The sequence below is a fragment of the Ascidiella aspersa genome, chromosome 3 (genome assembly GCF_963924565.1).
Source record: "Ascidiella aspersa chromosome 3, kaAscAspe10.2, whole genome shotgun sequence".
Classification (NCBI taxonomy): domain Eukaryota; kingdom Metazoa; phylum Chordata; class Ascidiacea; order Phlebobranchia; family Ascidiidae; genus Ascidiella; species Ascidiella aspersa.
Window position 1 is genome coordinate 39118417 of NC_139449.1, and position 20921 is coordinate 39139337.

The 20921-nt window shown below is 34.2% G+C and overlaps 1 protein-coding gene across 1 annotated transcript; it reads right to left on the bottom strand.

Moving 5' to 3' along the window:
- Positions 1-1977: 1977 nt before the first annotated feature.
- Positions 1978-19976, bottom strand: LOC146162942 (NACHT, LRR and PYD domains-containing protein 3-like). The gene is made up of 5 exons (XM_083385337.1): positions 19906-19976; positions 19400-19607; positions 4123-5535; positions 2661-2726; positions 1978-2096 (listed from the first exon to the last, which is right to left on the bottom strand). The coding sequence occupies exons 1-5, from the start codon at positions 19960-19962 to the stop codon at positions 1978-1980; spliced, it is 1863 nt and encodes a 620-aa protein (XP_083241463.1). The 5' UTR covers positions 19963-19976.
- Between the last annotated feature and the right edge of the window lie 945 nt (positions 19977-20921).

A 20921-nucleotide genomic window follows, 5' to 3' on the forward strand; every position in this document is an offset into this window, starting at 1 on the left:
TCTTTTTTTTCAATTTTTTTTTTGCTTAATTTTTTTGCACCCATTTCTTCGGTTTTCTGGCTGATTCTTTGGCCGACATAGTCGCCAAGTCGCCAGCATTCTGCTATACTGGCGTACGGTCACTTAAGCCGTCTCTGCAAATCTGAAAAACGCCGCTTTGCGCGAGTGCGCGAAACGAATTTTACCATTTTTGGAAATATTCATTACATGGCGCCATAAGCTCGAACACCACTACAAAGCTTAAAAATATGTCTTATTTTGGCGAAAATAAGCCATACTACCTAGGGAACCGCGAAAAAAAACAATAGGCGAAAAAAATATTCCACCCACCCCCCCCTACATCCGCCCCTGATGCTGAGCATTTAATGATTTCCAAATGAAGGATAATCTGAATCATTGCCAGGTGTAAGTTCATCAAATGGTCGCTTACCTTCATTTGTTGGTTTCTGCGGATTGTCCGTTCTGCTTTGGTCGACATTTGGTTGGTTTGGTTGATTGACAGGTGGTGTAGCTGCTTGTTGCTCGGCAACCTGCATACAAACATAGCTGGTGAACAAACAGAACAACTCTTATAATTATAAATGCGTATCAAGCAGAAGCATGGGCGCAAAGTGTGAGGTTACCTGGGGTTGGAAGGGGTGTTACTGGTGACGTCATAGTCACAGTGACGATGACAGCGCTGGAGTGTAAATAATGTTGTCTCACACAACTGATATTTAGTACTTTAATTTGAATACTGGTGTATTTTCGTCCATTGTAGAAATCTTAACTTACGATGAGTTGGGTTTTCGATATTTGTTATGCGAAATATTGCTCAGAACTCAAGTTTAACATTTGTTCTAAAATGACAATGTTGTGACTGGGGTTGGGTAACTAACGACTTATACTTGTTATTTGTTAAGAAAGACTTGAATGGGACTTAAGTTGCTTGCTAGTGATTTGACTGGGATTAAAGTAATTTTAAATTATCTTGTTTAGAACACTGGGTGTGATGCGACCCCCATAGCGTCCAGCTACAAAACGTTAAAGTTCCCAGATGCCAACCAGTAGGCTATATTTATTCCATTGTATTCACATGCGATCAAACTAAACTGCTACTAATATCAATCACACCAAATTATAGAAAGAAAATAGCAACCTGTTGGTCAGTTTGTTGATGTGTCGCTTGTACAGAAGGTGCTTGTACAGCAGAGGAATCTTGTGCCAACTGTGACTGGGCTTGCTGTGGGTGGAAGCTCCCGGGTCTCAACTGGCTACAAACAAATAAACTTTCACGTCAAGTAGTTTATTAGTAATTAGTTTTACCAAAGAACCATAATAAAGTGTTGCTACATATCCACATAAGGGCTTACAGGGTTTTTTTAAGGTTTGGTTTGGGTGACCGCAAAGTAGTTTTAAAAGACCGCAAGTGTTTCATTTAAATACCAAACAGTTGCAAGTCCAAAATTTTGGAAACCGCTGGAGAAATTTCACCGTTTCCCAAAACACCTTAAAAAAACACTGCTGGCCGCAATCAATACATTTGTCGCAACGTTGTTTTCATTGGGCTTAGGTTACCGATTCCTGATGGAAGCGATTAATCCAATTAAATATGACCTGAACAACTATGATTTCTGTGGATAAATGGGCCATATCTTGGTCGAGGTGAAATATTCTGGCACGACCAAATCCTAAATATGTTTAGCGTTACACAAAACTTGTGACAATAAACAGGTTGGTGGTGATAGCAAACCCGTGGCTTGAAGTTGATTGCGCTTCTCTTGGAGCAACGCTTCTCTGTATCTTCTCCTCACACACAGATGCCTGAAAAGAATAGCATTTCAATAAATCACAAAAATATTAAAACTATTCCAAACATCCAAAACAATTTCTTTCATTTTCACTAATTAGTTAGCTAAATTAATTTATATAAAACTTTTAAACAAAAAATTGCACTACTTAAGCAAAACACCACAAAATGCTACTAAAATTTATTTGTTATAATATATTTTTGTTTGTAAACATCAACTGCAATACTTGTAGTGTGGATGGTGCGCCATCAAGTGGTTGCGGAGTTGCCAAGTGCGTCGATGAACTAGTTGATGGTTCTGACGTTCCTGGGTAAAACATAACATCACACTTTTCACATATGACCACCTTACATGGATATTTTTCAAACAGCTTCCCAGGATCCATCAAATTATGCTTACATGACAAACCAAACAGAAGCTTTAAGCACCAAGAATTGATTTTCAAATTTAACCTAACTTTTGCATATTTTGTAGCATGGGCGTAACTAAGGGCATTATTGATAAAAAGGAAAACTTAGCCCGGTTGGTAGAGTGGCGGTCCCGTTAGGCCGAGGTCGTGAGTTCGAATCTCACCGCATGCAGTTTTCTAAAATTAATAATTAAGCGACTATTTCGGTTTGCCATTAAAACCCGGGATGTAATATTTATTTCAATATTTTTTTTTCCACGTTTAAGCTTTACAGAGTTGAGCAAGAAATATATTTATGATATATATTTGTACAAGCTATAGTCAGCAAGATTGTGTAGGGTAGTAGTTTTGTAAAAATAGATTCATAACCACAAAGTAATTTCAGAAAAATAATGAAACAAATTTCGTTTAAATTCCCAACCTAACGAACCGAAGCAAATAGAGAAATAGTTAAGACTAACCCTTTAATTGCTTTGTTTTTCGCCGGAATATCGCAAGAAAGCTGTTGAAGAACTTCGCAGGCAAACCTGGAAACATTCGGTAACATGATTAATATTGAACACCAGGTTACATGGCAAGCACAAATTGTTAACTGAGGTATATTGCAAAAATTAGGAGTTTAACAACTAGAAATTCAAGAAATATTTATTCAAGAATAAAGTCGTTTTCGATTCTAATACACAGGATTTAATTAGGAAGGGATATTTATTGTTATTAATTATAACGCTCGATTTGGTGACACATTGCACCACGACATAAAAGTAAAGGTTTGCAAATCGCATACATTTTCATCATGAACATAGCTTCTGTATTAAAATGTGTTTTTATTTTTTTGCAATTCTTTTTACGATGTATTTTAACCAAACTGTTTGCTCAACAATTTTCTAAAATATCCAACGTCTTGTTTTTTTCGGCATTTTAATAGTTGTTTTCTTCTTGAAAAGTCAAAAATATCAACGATGAACACTAATGCGGTACTTTTATACAACAAAGCATTGTTTAAATCTTAAGGAACTCCTCTATTTCCCGTCTATCGTTAATGAGTAACGTTATAAAATAGTGATTTGTAATAACGTCATGAAACAATAATCAGAAACAGCCAATTAACGTCCAGCAAAGCAAACTTTTACGACCCAAGGCGAACACGTGCGTCGAAACCGCTTAGTGTGCGATCGTTAACTTCAGGCGAAAAACTAAACCAAGACCGTGAAATATGTGTGATTGATTTTGATAGAATCATGTTTCGACTATCAGCAGCGCAGTTTCCCAGATTTTATGTACGGGACTAGCACTAAATTGCAAGCACGTCTTTCACCACCTGCAATACTAAATGAAGATCGTTTTTCCCGGGTGTTATTATGCCACTATTAGAGCAATATCTGCGCCGAGCTGTGTGCCAAAGTCCGCAAAATAATAGAAAAATAAGTTGTCAATTATACACTAAACACGTGGTCTTACGATATGTTTATAGAGAATAATTTTGCGGTAACAAACATTAAATGCCAATGTTACACCAACACCAGATATTAGCGCGAACAGCGAGGAACATTAGCTGCGCCTAACTCGACGTTTTTGACGATAAGTAAGACGGCTTGACTTTGCGTTGTCAATTGTCGAATGCTAAACCTGAACGAATAACAAAAGGCGAAAGAGAAAAACATCCTGCGTTTACAGTCCACCAAACAGGAGACGAAAAACGGCGTTTTCAACCTCCTCCCCCCTGGATACGCTACTAGGTTAAAGTTTTGTCAAAATTAATTATTACCAAAAACGGCGTTTTTAACGAATTTAGGTAAAAAAGCGCCTTACATATCGATACAATACATTTCATACTAGCGTAGTTTGTACTACACGGTGTACTTTGCTCATGTCACCAAACCAAAATATAATCTAAGAAATCACGGTTAGAAATGGTGTACATACCTTTTCTTTTGTCGGATTCTGCATCACTGGAGGATTCATCGGATTCTGCATCACTGGAGGATTCATCGGATTCTGCATCACTGGAGGATTCATCGGATTCTGGAACTGTGAAGTTATCTCCGAGTAGAAGACCACATTCGAATCTTCTCACCATCGCCCAGTGAGGACTAGCGACCAAACCATCGACAATCTGACTAAACTCATCTAAACTCATGTTCTGGCTAATATGGACAGAGGTATAGAATTCTTGAAGTAACTGATGTGAAAAATAAAACTTTTTGTCCCCGTCGAAAAGTTTCTGGTTAAAGTGAGAATACCCAGGTACTGCGATTATAATATCCTGGACTATGACATCACTTAAACCTTGCTCAGCCATTTGTGGAAAGGTCATAATGACAGTTGAATTCTTTGTGGCGTTGTAAGCGATTTTTGCGACTTTAACTTTGATATTTTCGATGTCATGACCCTTGGCAAATTCTGAGCGTCTCAGGTTTTCAAGTAAAACTATGAAAATCTGAGTGATGTTAAAAAGTTCGGTGAGATTATCTGTGCCCAAAGCAGCCAAAAGGATCAATTGAAGCATGATCGGGGTAAGACAAAGCTCAAGTAACACAGGTGCGAGTTTGGTAAAGCTATCCCATATTCTCTGGGCTTCATTTTTAGCAAAAGCAAAAAATAGTTTTTTCATGTCGGCTGGTGTAAGCTCATGTACTAAAACAATTTCCTTTGGTCGAAGTAATTTTTTAAGGGTTACTATAGAATGTGGCCTGGAAGTCAAAACTATAGAAATGCCTGGAAAGAATTTTCCGGTGCATAAATTTGCGATTACCTCTTCAACTAACATTGGAGTATCATACGATGCATATCTAGGCATTACATTATCAAGTGACCAAGTTGCTTGATCGTAACCATCAAGTATGATCCCAAATTTCTCTGGGAACTTCATTATTGCTGCAAATATGGCGTTTCGTTTTCTTTCGCTTAACCATGGGTACGCATAATCAACCACAACCTGCCTTAGAGTGACTCTTTCTGACCCATAGAGCATGTCCATGCACAACAGGAGGATCCACGTTATGCAAGAGGTGTTTGACAGTCGTCTGGCAATGGTTGATTTCCCAGAACCAGGAGCCCCAACTAAAGCTGTGTAGCGATGAGGTACTACATAATCATGCAATCGCTCAAAACTGATTTCCTTTGAGCCAGAATCGACATACCTTTGTTGTGTGAAAGGCTTATAGTCTTCAGTTTTACCGGCTCCACCTCGATAAAAGTTTTCCTCTGTCCTTAGAACTGGATGAACACGGGGAAAGTTTTCCTGCTCGTAGTTTAGCCCGAGTGAAACAACTTCTTGTTGTGGTCTCTTGAGATCTTCCTTTATAGTTTCCAGTAAAACTTCAACAGAGGTTGAATCTAAAACATAGTAAAACAATAGATTCAATAAATTCTGTTTGCCTTTGGGACAAATTAAACCTGTTAATTTGAGTTGCTGTTTGAGTTTCAGCCCTTAGCAGACATCTGCTTCATCAGTTGAACAAATTAATGCTACTAGCTTTAGATGTCCTAAACATAAACTTATCTTATTGGATGTAATATGAACAAAGTATTATCATTAGCTTTTGGTAAAGTGCAACACTCAAAGAAAGGCATTTTATAGCTGCAAAAATATTAGTTAAGTTAAGTGTGGGAGGTAAAACACAATAACTATAATCTAGCCAGTAATTTCTTTATTTGCAATGCTTTATTTAGGCTTTTATAACTCAAGGAGAGGTGCATGTATGCAAGGCCTCAAATTATTTTGTGAATGACTCGATATATTACTTCTGCCTGGTAAATGTGAATGCTGAGGTACTGAGCAGATGCTTTAGCACTTCTTTTCTTTTTGAGCAATCAACGCTTTATTTTGTTATTTGTTTCACCATTGTTAGTATATTACTGATTTAAACAAGCGCAATGAAACAAGCAAAGCTGTAGAAATTGGTGAATGATGATGACCCCCAAAAAATGTAAGCAACCAACATGAGGTCGCGGCACATAGTTTGGAGACCACTGACATAGCAAACTAAAGCAGGCCAAACATGGTAATTATTTAAAAATCTACAATTGTTTAAATTATGTTCACATTCAGATAACTATGTGTATTGATAACATGCAAGACCCTACACATGGCAATTATTCAGAAATCTAAACTTAAATCATGTTGACATTTAAATAACTATGTGTATTGAAACAAACATGTTGATAACATTCAAGACCCAAAAAGCAAACCAACCTAGACAACTTGATATTTTAGCAAACTTTCTATGCCAGAGTTTCTTAATGGTTGCACGCAACTTTCCTTGGGCAACAAGAATATAATATTTTTATTTGTTAACCAGTTATAATCAAATTTGCGGATTACATTAAGATTTCAAGAATATCCCTTATTACATTCCTTGACACATTTTTTTTCAAAAAAATGAGTATTAGGAGCCCATGAAAGAGGACTACAAAGAACCACTGATATTTACAACACAATAAAGAACCACTGATATTTAACAACACAATAAAGAACCACTGATATTTAACAACACAATAAAGGACCACTGATATTTACAACACAATAAAGAACCACTGATATTTACAACACAATAAAGGACCACTGATATTTACAACACAATAAAGAACCACTGATATTTACAACACAATAAAGGACCACTGATATTTAACAACACAATAAAGAACCACTGATATTTAACAACACAATAAAGGACCACTGATATTTAACAACACAATAAAGAACCACTGATATTTAACAACACAATAAAGAACCACTGATATTTAACAACACAATAAAGAACCACTGATATTTAACAACACAATGAAGAACCACTGATATTTAACAACACGATAAAGGACCACTGATATTTAACAACACAATAAAGAACCACTGATATTTACAACACAATAAAGAACCACTGATATTTACAACACAATAAAGAACCACTGATATTTACAACACAATAAAGAACCACTGATATTTACAACACAATAAAGAACCACTGATATTTACAACACAATAAAGAACCACTGATATTTACAACACAATAAAGAACCACTGATATTTACAACACAATAAAGAACCACTGATATTTACAACACAATAAAGAACCACTGATATTTAACAACACAATAAAGAACCACTGATATTTAACAACACAATAAAGAACCACTGATATTTAACAACACAATAAAGAACCACTGATATTTACAACACAATAAAGAATCACTGATATTTACAACACAATAAAGAACCACTGATATTTACAACACAATAAAGGACCACTGATATTTACAACACAATAAAGGACCACTGATATTTAACAACACAATAAAGAACCACTGATATTTACAACACAATAAAGAACCACTGATATTTACAACACAATAAAGAACCACTGATATTTAACAACACAATAAAGAACCACTGATATTTACAACACAATAAAGAACCACTGATATTTACAACACAATAAAGAACCACTGATATTTAACAACACAATAAAGGACCACTGATATTTACAACACAATAAAGGACCACTGATATTTAACAACACAATAAAGAACCACTGATATTTAACAACACAATAAAGGACCACTGATATTTACAACACAATAAAGAACCACTGATATTTAACAACACAATAAAGAACCACTGATATTTACAACACAATAAAGAACCACTGATATTTACAACACAATAAAGGACCACTGATATTTACAACACAATAAAGAATCACTGATATTCAACAACACAATAAAGAATCACTGATATTTAACAACACAATAAAGAACCACTGATATTTACAACACAATAAAGAACCACTGATATTTACAACACAATAAAGAACCACTGATATTTACAACACAATAAAGAACCACTGATATTTAACAACACAATAAAGGACCACTGATATTTAACAACACAATAAAGAATCACTGATATTTAACAACACAATAAAGGATCACTGATATTTACAACACAATAAAGGACCACTGATATTTACAACACAATAAAGAACCACTGATATTTAACAACACAATAAAGAACCACTGATATTTAACAACACAATAAAGAACCACTGATATTTAACAACACAATAAAGAACCACTGATATTTAACAACACAATAAAGAACCACTGATATTTAACAACACAATAAAGGATCACTGATATTTACAACACAATAAAGGACCACTGATATTTACAACACAATAAAGAACCACTGATATTTAACAACACAATAAAGAACCACTGATATTTACAAAACAATAAAGAACCACTGATATTTACAACACAATAAAGAACCACTGATATTTACAACACAATAAAGGACCACTGATATTTACAACACAATAAAGAACCACTGATATTTACAACACAATAAAGAACCACTGATATTTAACAACACAATAAAGAACCACTGATATTTACAACACAATAAAGAACCACTGATATTTAACAACACAATAAAGAACCACTGATATTTACAACACAATAAAGGACCACTGATATTTAACAACACAATAAAGAATCACTGATATTTAACAACACAATAAAGAACCACTGATATTTACAACACAATAAAGGACCACTGATATTTAACAACACAATAAAGAATCACTGATATTTAACAACACAATAAAGAACCACTGATATTTACAACACAATAAAGAACCACTGATATTTACAACACAATAAAGAACCACTGATATTTACAACACAATAAAGAACCACTGATATTTACAACACAATGCAGAACCACTGATATTTAACAACACAATAAAGGACCACTGATATTTAACAACACAATAAAGAACCACTGATATTTACAACACAATAAAGAACCACTGATATTTACAACACAATAAAGAACCACTGATATTTAACAACACAATAAAGAACCACTGATATTTAACAACACAATAAAGAACCACTGATATTTAACAACACAATAAAGAACCACTGATATTTACAACACAATAAAGAACCACTGATATTTAACAACACAATAAAGAACCACTGATATTTACAACACAATAAAGAATCACTGATATTTAACAACACAATAAAGAACCACTGATATTTACAACACAATAAAGAATCACTGATATTTACAACACAATAAAGGATCACTGATATTTACAACACAATAAAGAACCACTGATATTTACAACACAATAAAGAACCACTGATATTTACAACACAATAAAGGACCACTGATATTTAACAACACAATAAAGAACCACTGATATTTAACAACACAATAAAGAACCACTGATATTTAACAACACAATAAAGAACCACTGATATTTACAACACAATAAAGAATCACTGATATTTACAACACAATAAAGGATCACTGATATTTACAACACAATAAAGAACCACTGATATTTAACAACACAATAAAGAACCACTGATATTTACAACACAATAAAGAACCACTGATATTTACAACACAATAAAGAACCACTGATATTTACAACACAATAAAGGATCACTGATATTTACAACACAATAAAGAACCACTGATATTTAACAACACAATAAAGAACCACTGATATTTACAACACAATAAAGGATCACTGATATTTACAACACAATAAAGAACCACTGATATTTAACAACACAATAAAGAACCACTGATATTTACAACACAATAAAGAATCACTGATATTTACAACACAATAAAGGATCACTGATATTTACAACACAATAAAGAACCACTGATATTTAACAACACAATAAAGAACCACTGATATTTACAACACAATAAAGAATCACTGATATTTACAACACAATAAAGGACCACTGATATTTACAACACAATGAAGAACCACTGATATTTACAACACAATAAAGAATCACTGATATTTACAACACAATAAAGGATCACTGATATTTACAACACAATAAAGAACCACTGATATTTACAACACAATAAAGGATCACTGATATTTACAACACAATAAAGAACCACTGATATTTACAACACAATAAAGGATCACTGATATTTACAACACAATAAAGAACCACTGATATTTACAACACAATAAAGAACCACTGATATTTACAACACAATAAAGAACCACTGATATTTACAACACAATAAAGAACCACTGATATTTACAACACAATAAAGAACCACTGATATTTACAACACAATAAAGAATCACTGATATTTACAACACAATAAAGGACCACTGATATTTACAACACAATAAAGAACCACTGATATTTACAACACAATAAAGGACCACTGATATTTACAACACAATAAAGAATCACTGATATTTACAACACAATAAAGAACCACTGATATTTACAACACAATAAAGAACCACTGATATTTAACAACACAATAAAGAACCACTGATATTTACAACACAATAAAGAACCACTGATATTTACAACACAATAAAGAACCACTGATATTTACAACACAATAAAGAACCACTGATATTTACAACACAATAAAGAACCACTGATATTTACAACACAATAAAGAATCACTGATATTTACAACACAATAAAGAACCACTGATATTTACAACACAATAAAGAACCACTGATATTTACAACACAATAAAGGACCACTGATATTTACAACACAATAAAGAACCACTGATATTTACAACACAATAAAGAACCACTGATATTTAACAACACAATAAAGAATCACTGATATTTAACAACACAATAAAGAACCACTGATATTTAACAACACAATAAAGAATCACTGATATTTAACAACACAATAAAGAACCACTGATATTTACAACACAATAAAGAACCACTGATATTTACAACACAATAAAGAACCACTGATATTTACAACACAATAAAGAACCACTGATATTTACAACACAATGCAGAACCACTGATATTTAACAACACAATAAAGGACCACTGATATTTAACAACACAATAAAGAACCACTGATATTTACAACACAATAAAGAACCACTGATATTTACAACACAATAAAGAACCACTGATATTTAACAACACAATAAAGAACCACTGATATTTAACAACACAATAAAGAACCACTGATATTTAACAACACAATAAAGAACCACTGATATTTACAACACAATAAAGAATCACTGATATTTACAACACAATAAAGGACCACTGATATTTAACAACACAATAAAGGACCACTGATATTTAACAACACAATAAAGAACCACTGATATTTAACAACACAATAAAGAACCACTGATATTTACAACACAATAAAGAATCACTGATATTTACAACACAATAAAGGATCACTGATATTTACAACACAATAAAGAACCACTGATATTTACAACACAATAAAGGACCACTGATATTTACAACACAATAAAGAACCACTGATATTTACAACACAATAAAGAACCACTGATATTTACAACACAATAAAGAACCACTGATATTTACAACACAATAAAGGATCACTGATATTTACAACACAATAAAGAACCACTGATATTTAACAACACAATAAAGAACCACTGATATTTACAACACAATAAAGGATCACTGATATTTACAACACAATAAAGAACCACTGATATTTACAACACAATAAAGAACCACTGATATTTACAACACAATAAAGAACCACTGATATTTAACAACACAATAAAGAACCACTGATATTTACAACACAATAAAGAACCACTGATATTTACAACACAATAAAGAACCACTGATATTTACAACACAATAAAGGATCACTGATATTTACAACACAATAAAGAACCACTGATATTTAACAACACAATAAAGAACCACTGATATTTACAACACAATAAAGGATCACTGATATTTACAACACAATAAAGAACCACTGATATTTAACAACACAATAAAGAACCACTGATATTTACAACACAATAAAGAATCACTGATATTTACAACACAATAAAGGATCACTGATATTTACAACACAATAAAGAACCACTGATATTTAACAACACAATAAAGAACCACTGATATTTACAACACAATAAAGAATCACTGATATTTACAACACAATAAAGGACCACTGATATTTACAACACAATGAAGAACCACTGATATTTACAACACAATAAAGGATCACTGATATTTACAACACAATAAAGGATCACTGATATTTACAACACAATAAAGAACCACTGATATTTACAACACAATAAAGAATCACTGATATTTACAACACAATAAAGGACCACTGATATTTACAACACAATAAAGAACCACTGATATTTACAACACAATAAAGAATCACTGATATTTACAACACAATAAAGGATCACTGATATTTACAACACAATAAAGAACCACTGATATTTACAACACAATAAAGAACCACTGATATTTACAACACAATAAAGAACCACTGATATTTACAACACAATAAAGAACCACTGATATTTACAACACAATACAGAACCACTGATATTTACAACACAATAAAGAATCACTGATATTTACAACACAATAAAGGACCACTGATATTTACAACACAATAAAGAACCACTGATATTTACAACACAATAAAGGACCACTGATATTTACAACACAATAAAGAATCACTGATATTTACAACACAATAAAGAACCACTGATATTTACAACACAATAAAGAACCACTGATATTTAACAACACAATAAAGAACCACTGATATTTACAACACAATAAAGAACCACTGATATTTACAACACAATAAAGAACCACTGATATTTACAACACAATAAAGAACCACTGATATTTACAACACAATAAAGAACCACTGATATTTACAACACAATAAAGAACCACTGATATTTACAACACAATAAAGAACCACTGATATTTAACAATAGTGTATGGATGCTGAGTTCTGACAGATACTTTGGGCTTAGGCTACCTATAACGATGATAAATATACCTTTATAATACCATATAACTCTTTATAATAGAGCACCAATCTTCACAGCTTGTTGAAATTTTGGCGGTTGGCCACTTTCTTTTATTTCGGCGAATCTTTGCAGTTCGCCAAAAAATTATGAAACGACCGGCAAATGTTAATAAAGCCAAATATGTTTTGAATAAAGCAAACCAAACTAGACGGGTTTGCGGTTATTTGATATTTTGTCAGGGGATATTTTCAGGGCTTAGTGTTTATAGATGGTTTTATTATTATTAATTTCACTTCAAAGGTTCATGGCTTAGTATATAGTATATACACTGCATGTTCTAAAGTTTCCTTAACTTGTTTCTGACAAATATGGGCCGAAAATGTGCCGCCTTAATTTATGTGTTATATGCGAAAGGGCTAGTTGCCAGGGTTTCATTTACTTGTACGTCAGTTTGGTACAGACTTTGCAAAAAATTAAAATTTTCAAAAAATTTCACTAAATATATTTGTTGATTTGAAACCCAATTCCCAGAAACAGTGACAAACAGGTACTTGATGCTTAAAAGCTTTAAAAAAACTTTCAAGCTCTCTTTTTGCTTATGGTCCAATTTGGCGAGACAGTTTACAAATTCCATATAAACAAAACTTATCGCAATGCCCCCCTGCGTTCTACGATGGATTTAACTGGATTTAATGGCCTTGCCTCTTTATGTATTTCTGCCACAATAAATTCATATATGGCGAGGTATTTAGGTTCCCATGCAAATGGAAAAAAATAAATAGAAGTCTTTTTTAAAGTGAATTTTTATCTAAAAAAACAGACCCAAGCAAATAACAATACGAGGAAATAAAGTAAGTATCATCACATCATGGTAAGAAGCAACAGGAATTGCTGGAAATGTGATCTACTAGGCCATTTGACAACTCAATGCCCCAGCAACATCACAAAAGGAAACCAGAAAAAAAACCAGCTACATAGAAAACCTTCCTGCAATATCTTCAAACAACTTACCAACTGAATTACAACTGAAACAACACGAAGCAACAACAAAAGAACTAATAGAAGAAGCCCACCTAACACCATTCCAAAACCAAACCAAATTATACTGCAAGCGCAGAGGCTACACTAAGTAAAAAAAAGGACAAAAATTCCTGGGACAAAAACGCTAAATCATTTTATGTGTTATGGACTTCAGCAACTTTAGTAGTTCTCCATTGCACCAAACCTACGACTTTTCGAGGTTTCACTTTTATCCTTCTTTGTATTTTTTTTTTTTTTAAATCACTGCGCGTCAAACATAATTTTTTAACATAGATTACTGATAGTATTTTAAGACAGATGTTTTCAAGATCCATTTTACACAATACCTTGTGGTTCTTTTCACACATATACATTACACACTACAATTGGCAGAAATGAATTTTTTGTGCCTTTTTCAATAAGTTACGGTAGTGTGAAGCACGTTGTTTAGTGAGAAAAAGCCAGTGTAAAGCATATAGAATTTTTTTTTATTTTAAAAAGTCACAATCATACAATTGTTACGTGTTGGCAGTTTTACTTTGATTTGGCAAGTACTTCTATATTGATTTGTTAAATGTACCATCCTGTTAAATGTACTGGTATAACATTCGCATCGGCATATTAAGGATGTACCAGGCTATGCTTCTCCTAAAGTATATTTTTGGTGGTTTTAATTATGCAAACGCAAAACAATGTCACACTATGGCGAACTTTAGCCGGGTTTTGCTAGGTTTATTCGTATTTGTTTTCAACAAATCTATCTATCCCAAAGATAATATGCATACGATGTGGCATTTTGCACTGTAACTGTGACAATTTCTATTAAATTTTATTATAAATATCATTTTTTCGAGAAATATAAATTGAAAATTTATCCTAATTTATCCAAAGAATATTTTTTGTCGTGCTTTTCAATCTGGTTTTAAGCTGCTTGTTTTCACACAAGTTCGCCTGAAAATAGCTTATCTATGTAACAGTTTTAGAGTAAGAAGAGCAGGCATGGCACCCCCAGACCCCAGGTTGTACCTTCACATGCCCTTTATGTATTTATTATTGACTTAAAAAAATTTGTTTACCGCCAAAATATGGTAAGGTTCATACATTCCTCATTTAACTCTAGGGGAACGACCAATAAAACAAAGGAATTTAGGCCAAAAGTGCTTGTCACCAGAAGGCTAGCAAGATTGTGCCAGCCTGCTGGTATTCTTAACTTTTTTACGTAGGCCTCGTTATCTTTAAAGTACTTTGTGCTCAATGCGATAAACCAGAAGATAAATAAAAGTAATTAAAAAAGTTTTAAGATTATACACGTAATCAGAGGCATAGCGTGGGGGGTGTCTAGAAGTCTTGACACCCCAATTTGAAATGTCAGTAAACAATGATCACAAAACTAAATCCGTGATTAAACAGTCGTCGGTGCTTATTGCTGCAACCGCCTAAGTACTGCTCATTATTATTGTTTAATTTATCATTTTATCTGTTACCGACTTTAGTAATCTCAAGCACGAATATATATTTTATTGGTAAAACTAACAGACTTCTCAAAGACGCAGAGAAAACATACATGTAAGCTACAACAATGTGTATTTTAAACAAAATTAATTTTCTTATCGATTTCTTATATTATGAAACCCGCTGAACATTCATTAGCGTTAAGCCGGCCAAGCGCTCTATTGATCGTTTTGATTAGCCTCAATCTCAAAAAGAGCGTTCAACAAATCGTCAAATCGCCGTTTTCAACGTCTAGAATTCACGAAACGTAAGATTTTATTTGGGCTCCGCCCGTACCAGCAATGTTTTTATTGTAATTAAGTCACACATCTTAAGCTAATGCGAAACCTAAATGAAACTCAAAACGCCGTTTATTGCCTTTGGTTTATTCAACCATAAACGCTAGATCCTCGCTGTTCGCTGTCGGTCCTCGCTATTCGCTGTCTGCGGTAATATCCGATGTTGGAGTAGGCATTTTTTAAGTGAAGCAGTTTCCTAATAGGTGAACTGTGACCTGTTTGCGCGTTTCAAAGTCGACATTTTTATGTTATGATAGTTATCACAAACTTTTTCTCTGTAAGCATATCCAAGACCACGTGCTAAGTGTGCAATTGACACAACTTATTTTCCCTCAACCGCAGCTTGTTTTAATTGACTTGGCACACAGCTCATCGCAGATGTTGCGCTAATCGTGGCATTATAACACCCGGAAAAACAATCTTCGTTTAGTTTTGCAGGTAGCAAAAGGCATGCTTGTAATTAGCGTAGTCCCGTACATGGAACTTAGGACACTGCACTGCTGATAGTCCAATTATGATTCTTCCAAAATCAATCATACATATTCCAAGGTCTTCGTTTATTGTTTCGCCTAAAGTTACCGATTGCATTAAGCGGTTTCGCAGCTAGCGCCTGGCATGAGTGTAAATGACGCATGTGTTCACTTTTGCTGGACGTTAATTATTTCTGGTTATTTTTTTATGACGTCATTATTCATTATCCAGACGGAAAATAGGGGAATTCCCTAAGTTGAAAACTCAGGACAACCCCCTTTGAAATGGTCACGCTATGTGCCTGGATGTTAGCAATGTTTTAAAGATTACACATCTGGCAACTTACCATGAAGCATATTCGCATTGAGTGACGAGCATCACAGACTATTTTAAAGTGTAGGAATTGTTATGTAGAACGCAGAACTATGTTATATGGCGTTTTAAAGTTAGGAAAGTTTGTCAGTTTTGTTTATTTTCAGCTCAGGTGATGACGTCGACACATTCGAGCCAAAACTATGCAACTGGACACAAATACTGCGTAATGTTTTTATAGTTCTATGAGCAGTGAAAATTGCACACGCGTGCATAACTTTTAAATATTCCAGGCGTTTTACTGTCCTGCCAGAAATCCAGGACATCAAAAACGCTCTGCACAGTGCACACCAACGTTGGGCGCCTATGAGTAAACACAACAAACAAGAGAAAGTTTGTGATCTGTCGTCAGTATGTTTCGCCGGTCGCTGGCAGAGCAACGTCGTCGTCAACTAACCAAAGGATCGGCGACTCACCACCGTGAGCTCGCTTCCCCACGGGCGGGCGCGCGCCCGACATATCGTAAACCTCTTAACACAACCGCGTAAAACCTTTTTCTCAACAGTTTACAGGTTTGTCTTACGTTGGACGTAGCTTAACTTGGCATTTAGTGCAAAGGTTTAGCAATTTTCACTTTTTTTAAACATACTTTGAATAAACATCAGAAAACCTACACGGACATCGTACAACAAACGTGTTTAACCACGCAATACTTGGCAGAGTTCGCAAAATATTGCGTTTATTGCAGCAGTATATCAGTAAGCGTTTTGTTTTTTCAGAGGATTTTTCCCACGTTTGATGCAGTTTAGCACCGGGATTACGTATATCACGCTATAAAGCAGATCTAAACAATTGCTGCTACATTGCTACAACCTAAAGTTTTACGTCTGAAAGTTATTCTCAATTGGCAAATGTTGCGGGGTTTCGTTACTTAAAAGATGTATTGCATGCCTACTCAAGTGACGTGTGCTATAGTCGATTATTTAGTCGTACCATTTCAAAAACATCACACAGCATTGTACTTTGTTTGCACGTTAAATACAAAGGGCGCGCGTGCGACTTCTCGCAAAACCTCTAGACGTATAAGGATAAAACAATATTATAGGGCAATAACCTGCGCGACAGAAAAAAACAAGTCAAGTTCATTGACTTGGTAAAAATAAATTTCATGTTGAAAAATTTCTTTATATTTAATAGGTTTTTGCAGTTTGTTTAACCCCGTAAATAAGGCCTAAGTTCACAAAATATTGCGTTTATTTTAGCGTTTCCGTAACATTCTTTCATGAGGAAGTAGGACACTTACACAGACAACGTACAGCAACCCGAAAGGAGTATAAACTACGCAACATTTGGACAGAGTTTGCAAAATATCGCGTTTATTGCAGCGGTTTGAACACTAAGCAAATTTACTTTTCAAATGTTTGTTTTTTCGTTGGATGCAGTATGGTACCTTTACGTATTTGCTTGAATTTCGCGCAATTTGAACAATTAGTGCTACAACTTTTTTATGTTTGTTAGTAATTTTTGATCGACATATGTCACAGGTTTTCGTTACATAAAATATGCGAGACGTGTTTAGCCAAGGTTGTGTGTTTAGTAGCTCCATTTAAAAAACACACAACGTTGCAGTTTGGTTTGATTTTAAATGTTTTTTTTTTAAATATCGGCTATAACATGCGGCTTCAGGAAAAACGTTATACAATGCTTGTAACACGTGATTAGTGATTAAATAGTCAGAGCGCGTTCGCGCCTTACCTTTAGTGAGCTATTTCAGACACAAAACTGGTTTACACTGTTTTAAACAAATGCAAAAATTAATGGGAGTTAACGGAGACCAAGAATTAGATCTTTAGAGCCACGCAGATAAGTCACACAATTAAACACGCCATTGTATTAATGCCGCTTTCACACAGGCTGTGGGGTGTTACTCTGATTGTGGGGAAGCATTGGGTTAACCTTTTATTAGACACAAGATATGACATGATTTGAAACACATCACAATCATCACATGATTTGAAATTTTTATTTAGTGACACGTAATGCAAACGTTTCGGCATAAGCGAATTTGTTATGACACTACAAAAATATGTTTGCATTTTTGCCTCTTACGAAGTTCTTACGCTATCAGTAACATTCTTTTTTGTGTATATGCTGATTACCACATTTATCTTCTATAATCATGGGCTATAACATGAGGCCAGCAGTTTAACATGTAACACTGTAATGTGCAATAGTGATAAAGAGCCACAGCATGTTGGATGTTTTATTTTGTTTGACTAGACAAAATTCAGGTAGATTTTATTTATTGTGGTGTAATTAATTTTTAACCAGTTAGAATAACTGGTAAGTATTCTATTTAACCTGGGCAACGCCGGGTATTTCGTCTAGTAGTGATGATAAAAAACCTGCACATTTATAAAAAAAAAAAAAAATCAATTTTATTGTCAGGCATGCACAGATGAGGGCTTATTCATGGTCGTTTGTGAGAATGATGTTTTTTAAAGCTGTTGGCTTTCTTTAAATACTTTTGCTTCAGGTTTAAAATCCTATTCGCTATTTTCACAACTGTCAAACTTGAATTACAATGCTTCAATAGAAAAGCATTAAAATGTTGTTTAAGTGTTGTGAAAAAAATTGCGCACATTGGTTGCAATCAGACAAGTAGAAGAAATCACGAAGTCACTAGTTAGACATGCTCCAGAAAACGAACCATAATTTATTAAAGTTTAAATCAAGTAAAATATTTAAGTGTTATCCACCAACCTGCTTCAGTGATGTTGTCATCTGCTTGGACGTTTCCTTGTTGAAGATGAATGTGAACATCACCGCTGGTGAGAAGTAAGTGTTCAGCTTGTATGTTATGCACATCATGATGCTCGTGAGTTTCCTGAGTGTGATGCTCGTGAATCTCCTGAGTGATTTGTTGTTGAACTTGAGCACCAACGAAAAGGTTGTTCACATCCCCCAGGTTCTGTGAGTTTCACAAAACAAAAGTACTATCATTAAGTTGTATTTTTTGTTGAGATAACTATAATTAATCATTGCCAGTCCCACTGCGCTCAATCAACCCATGCCTCTTCAGCACCACTTCGGTCTTATTCCGAATAGTTTATGTCTCATTCATTTATGTTTGTTATTACGTTATTTGGTTATTTGGTTTATTATGTCTATTATCTTAGTACCATGGTACTTTTAATAGTTCAGCTTTAGGTATTGTTACTTTATTGATGTTAATGTGTGTTCACAAATTATGCAATTGTGAAACTCACCAAGTCAATGTTCTGATCATCCGGAGCTCCGTTGCCTTCTTCTTGATTATCGGCCATTCTCTTTCTTTCATGCAAACCCTAAGCAAAAGCAACTTAATGAAACAACCTACAGCAAATAAATTACCACTTACAAGCCTAAATAAATAAAAAATATATTTACATTATACATGTTAAGTTATCGGTTGTAAGTTTTAAATTATCAATTGTCAGTTCATGGTTGTCATTCATAATATCTGCCAATGGAAAATAGCTTTAATGCATGTAATGTAAATTTTACAAAGTTAAAAACAAGACCACTCTAGGGAAAATTACTGAGACTCACGGCTGCTATGTCCACTTTAAATAGGCAGAATTTGCTAGTTAGGTTTCTATTAGGTTTAGTTAATACAGGACATTTAAGTCGTAACATATTTGGTACACCGGTGTTTATTTTGCAGTGTTGCAGAATTTTGAAACTCGCGGCTAGGGATGTTCAAAGTAGAATATTGAATCCTTGGATTCGAATCCAGGTGGGATTTGAATCCAATTCTGCAGTTTATTTCGGGTAATTGGAACCGATATAATTTAATGTTTTACCGCCGACCGTCGCGCCTAATTGCACAAACGCGTGTGGTAGGTTGGCCTGTCGCTGCGGCAATTTATAGTGCTTGCTTTAAATGTAACCTGGCAGTACAGTGTCAGCGTTTTTTCGGGCGACCAATTACCGCGTCTCGCGTTAACGTTTCGTCTAATAATTAAGTGTCAATCAAGCGTTATTGGGTGAGCGATCAACGAGTAATGTTTGGTGTGGAGTTCGCAATTTCCCTAAATGCGTTAAGTTGCAAAAGTAACATTACTTTGTAAAACGTGCTGGCTGTCCACAAAATGCGCTATAGGGTTACTTAAGGTCAACTTTAGGCCAATATTCAAAATCGAGGTTAAATAATTTAATAGAAATATACTAGGATTCGCTATTCTGGATTCGTTATTCTAGATTCGAAACCTATTATTCTAGAATACCTTGGGATTCTACTTTG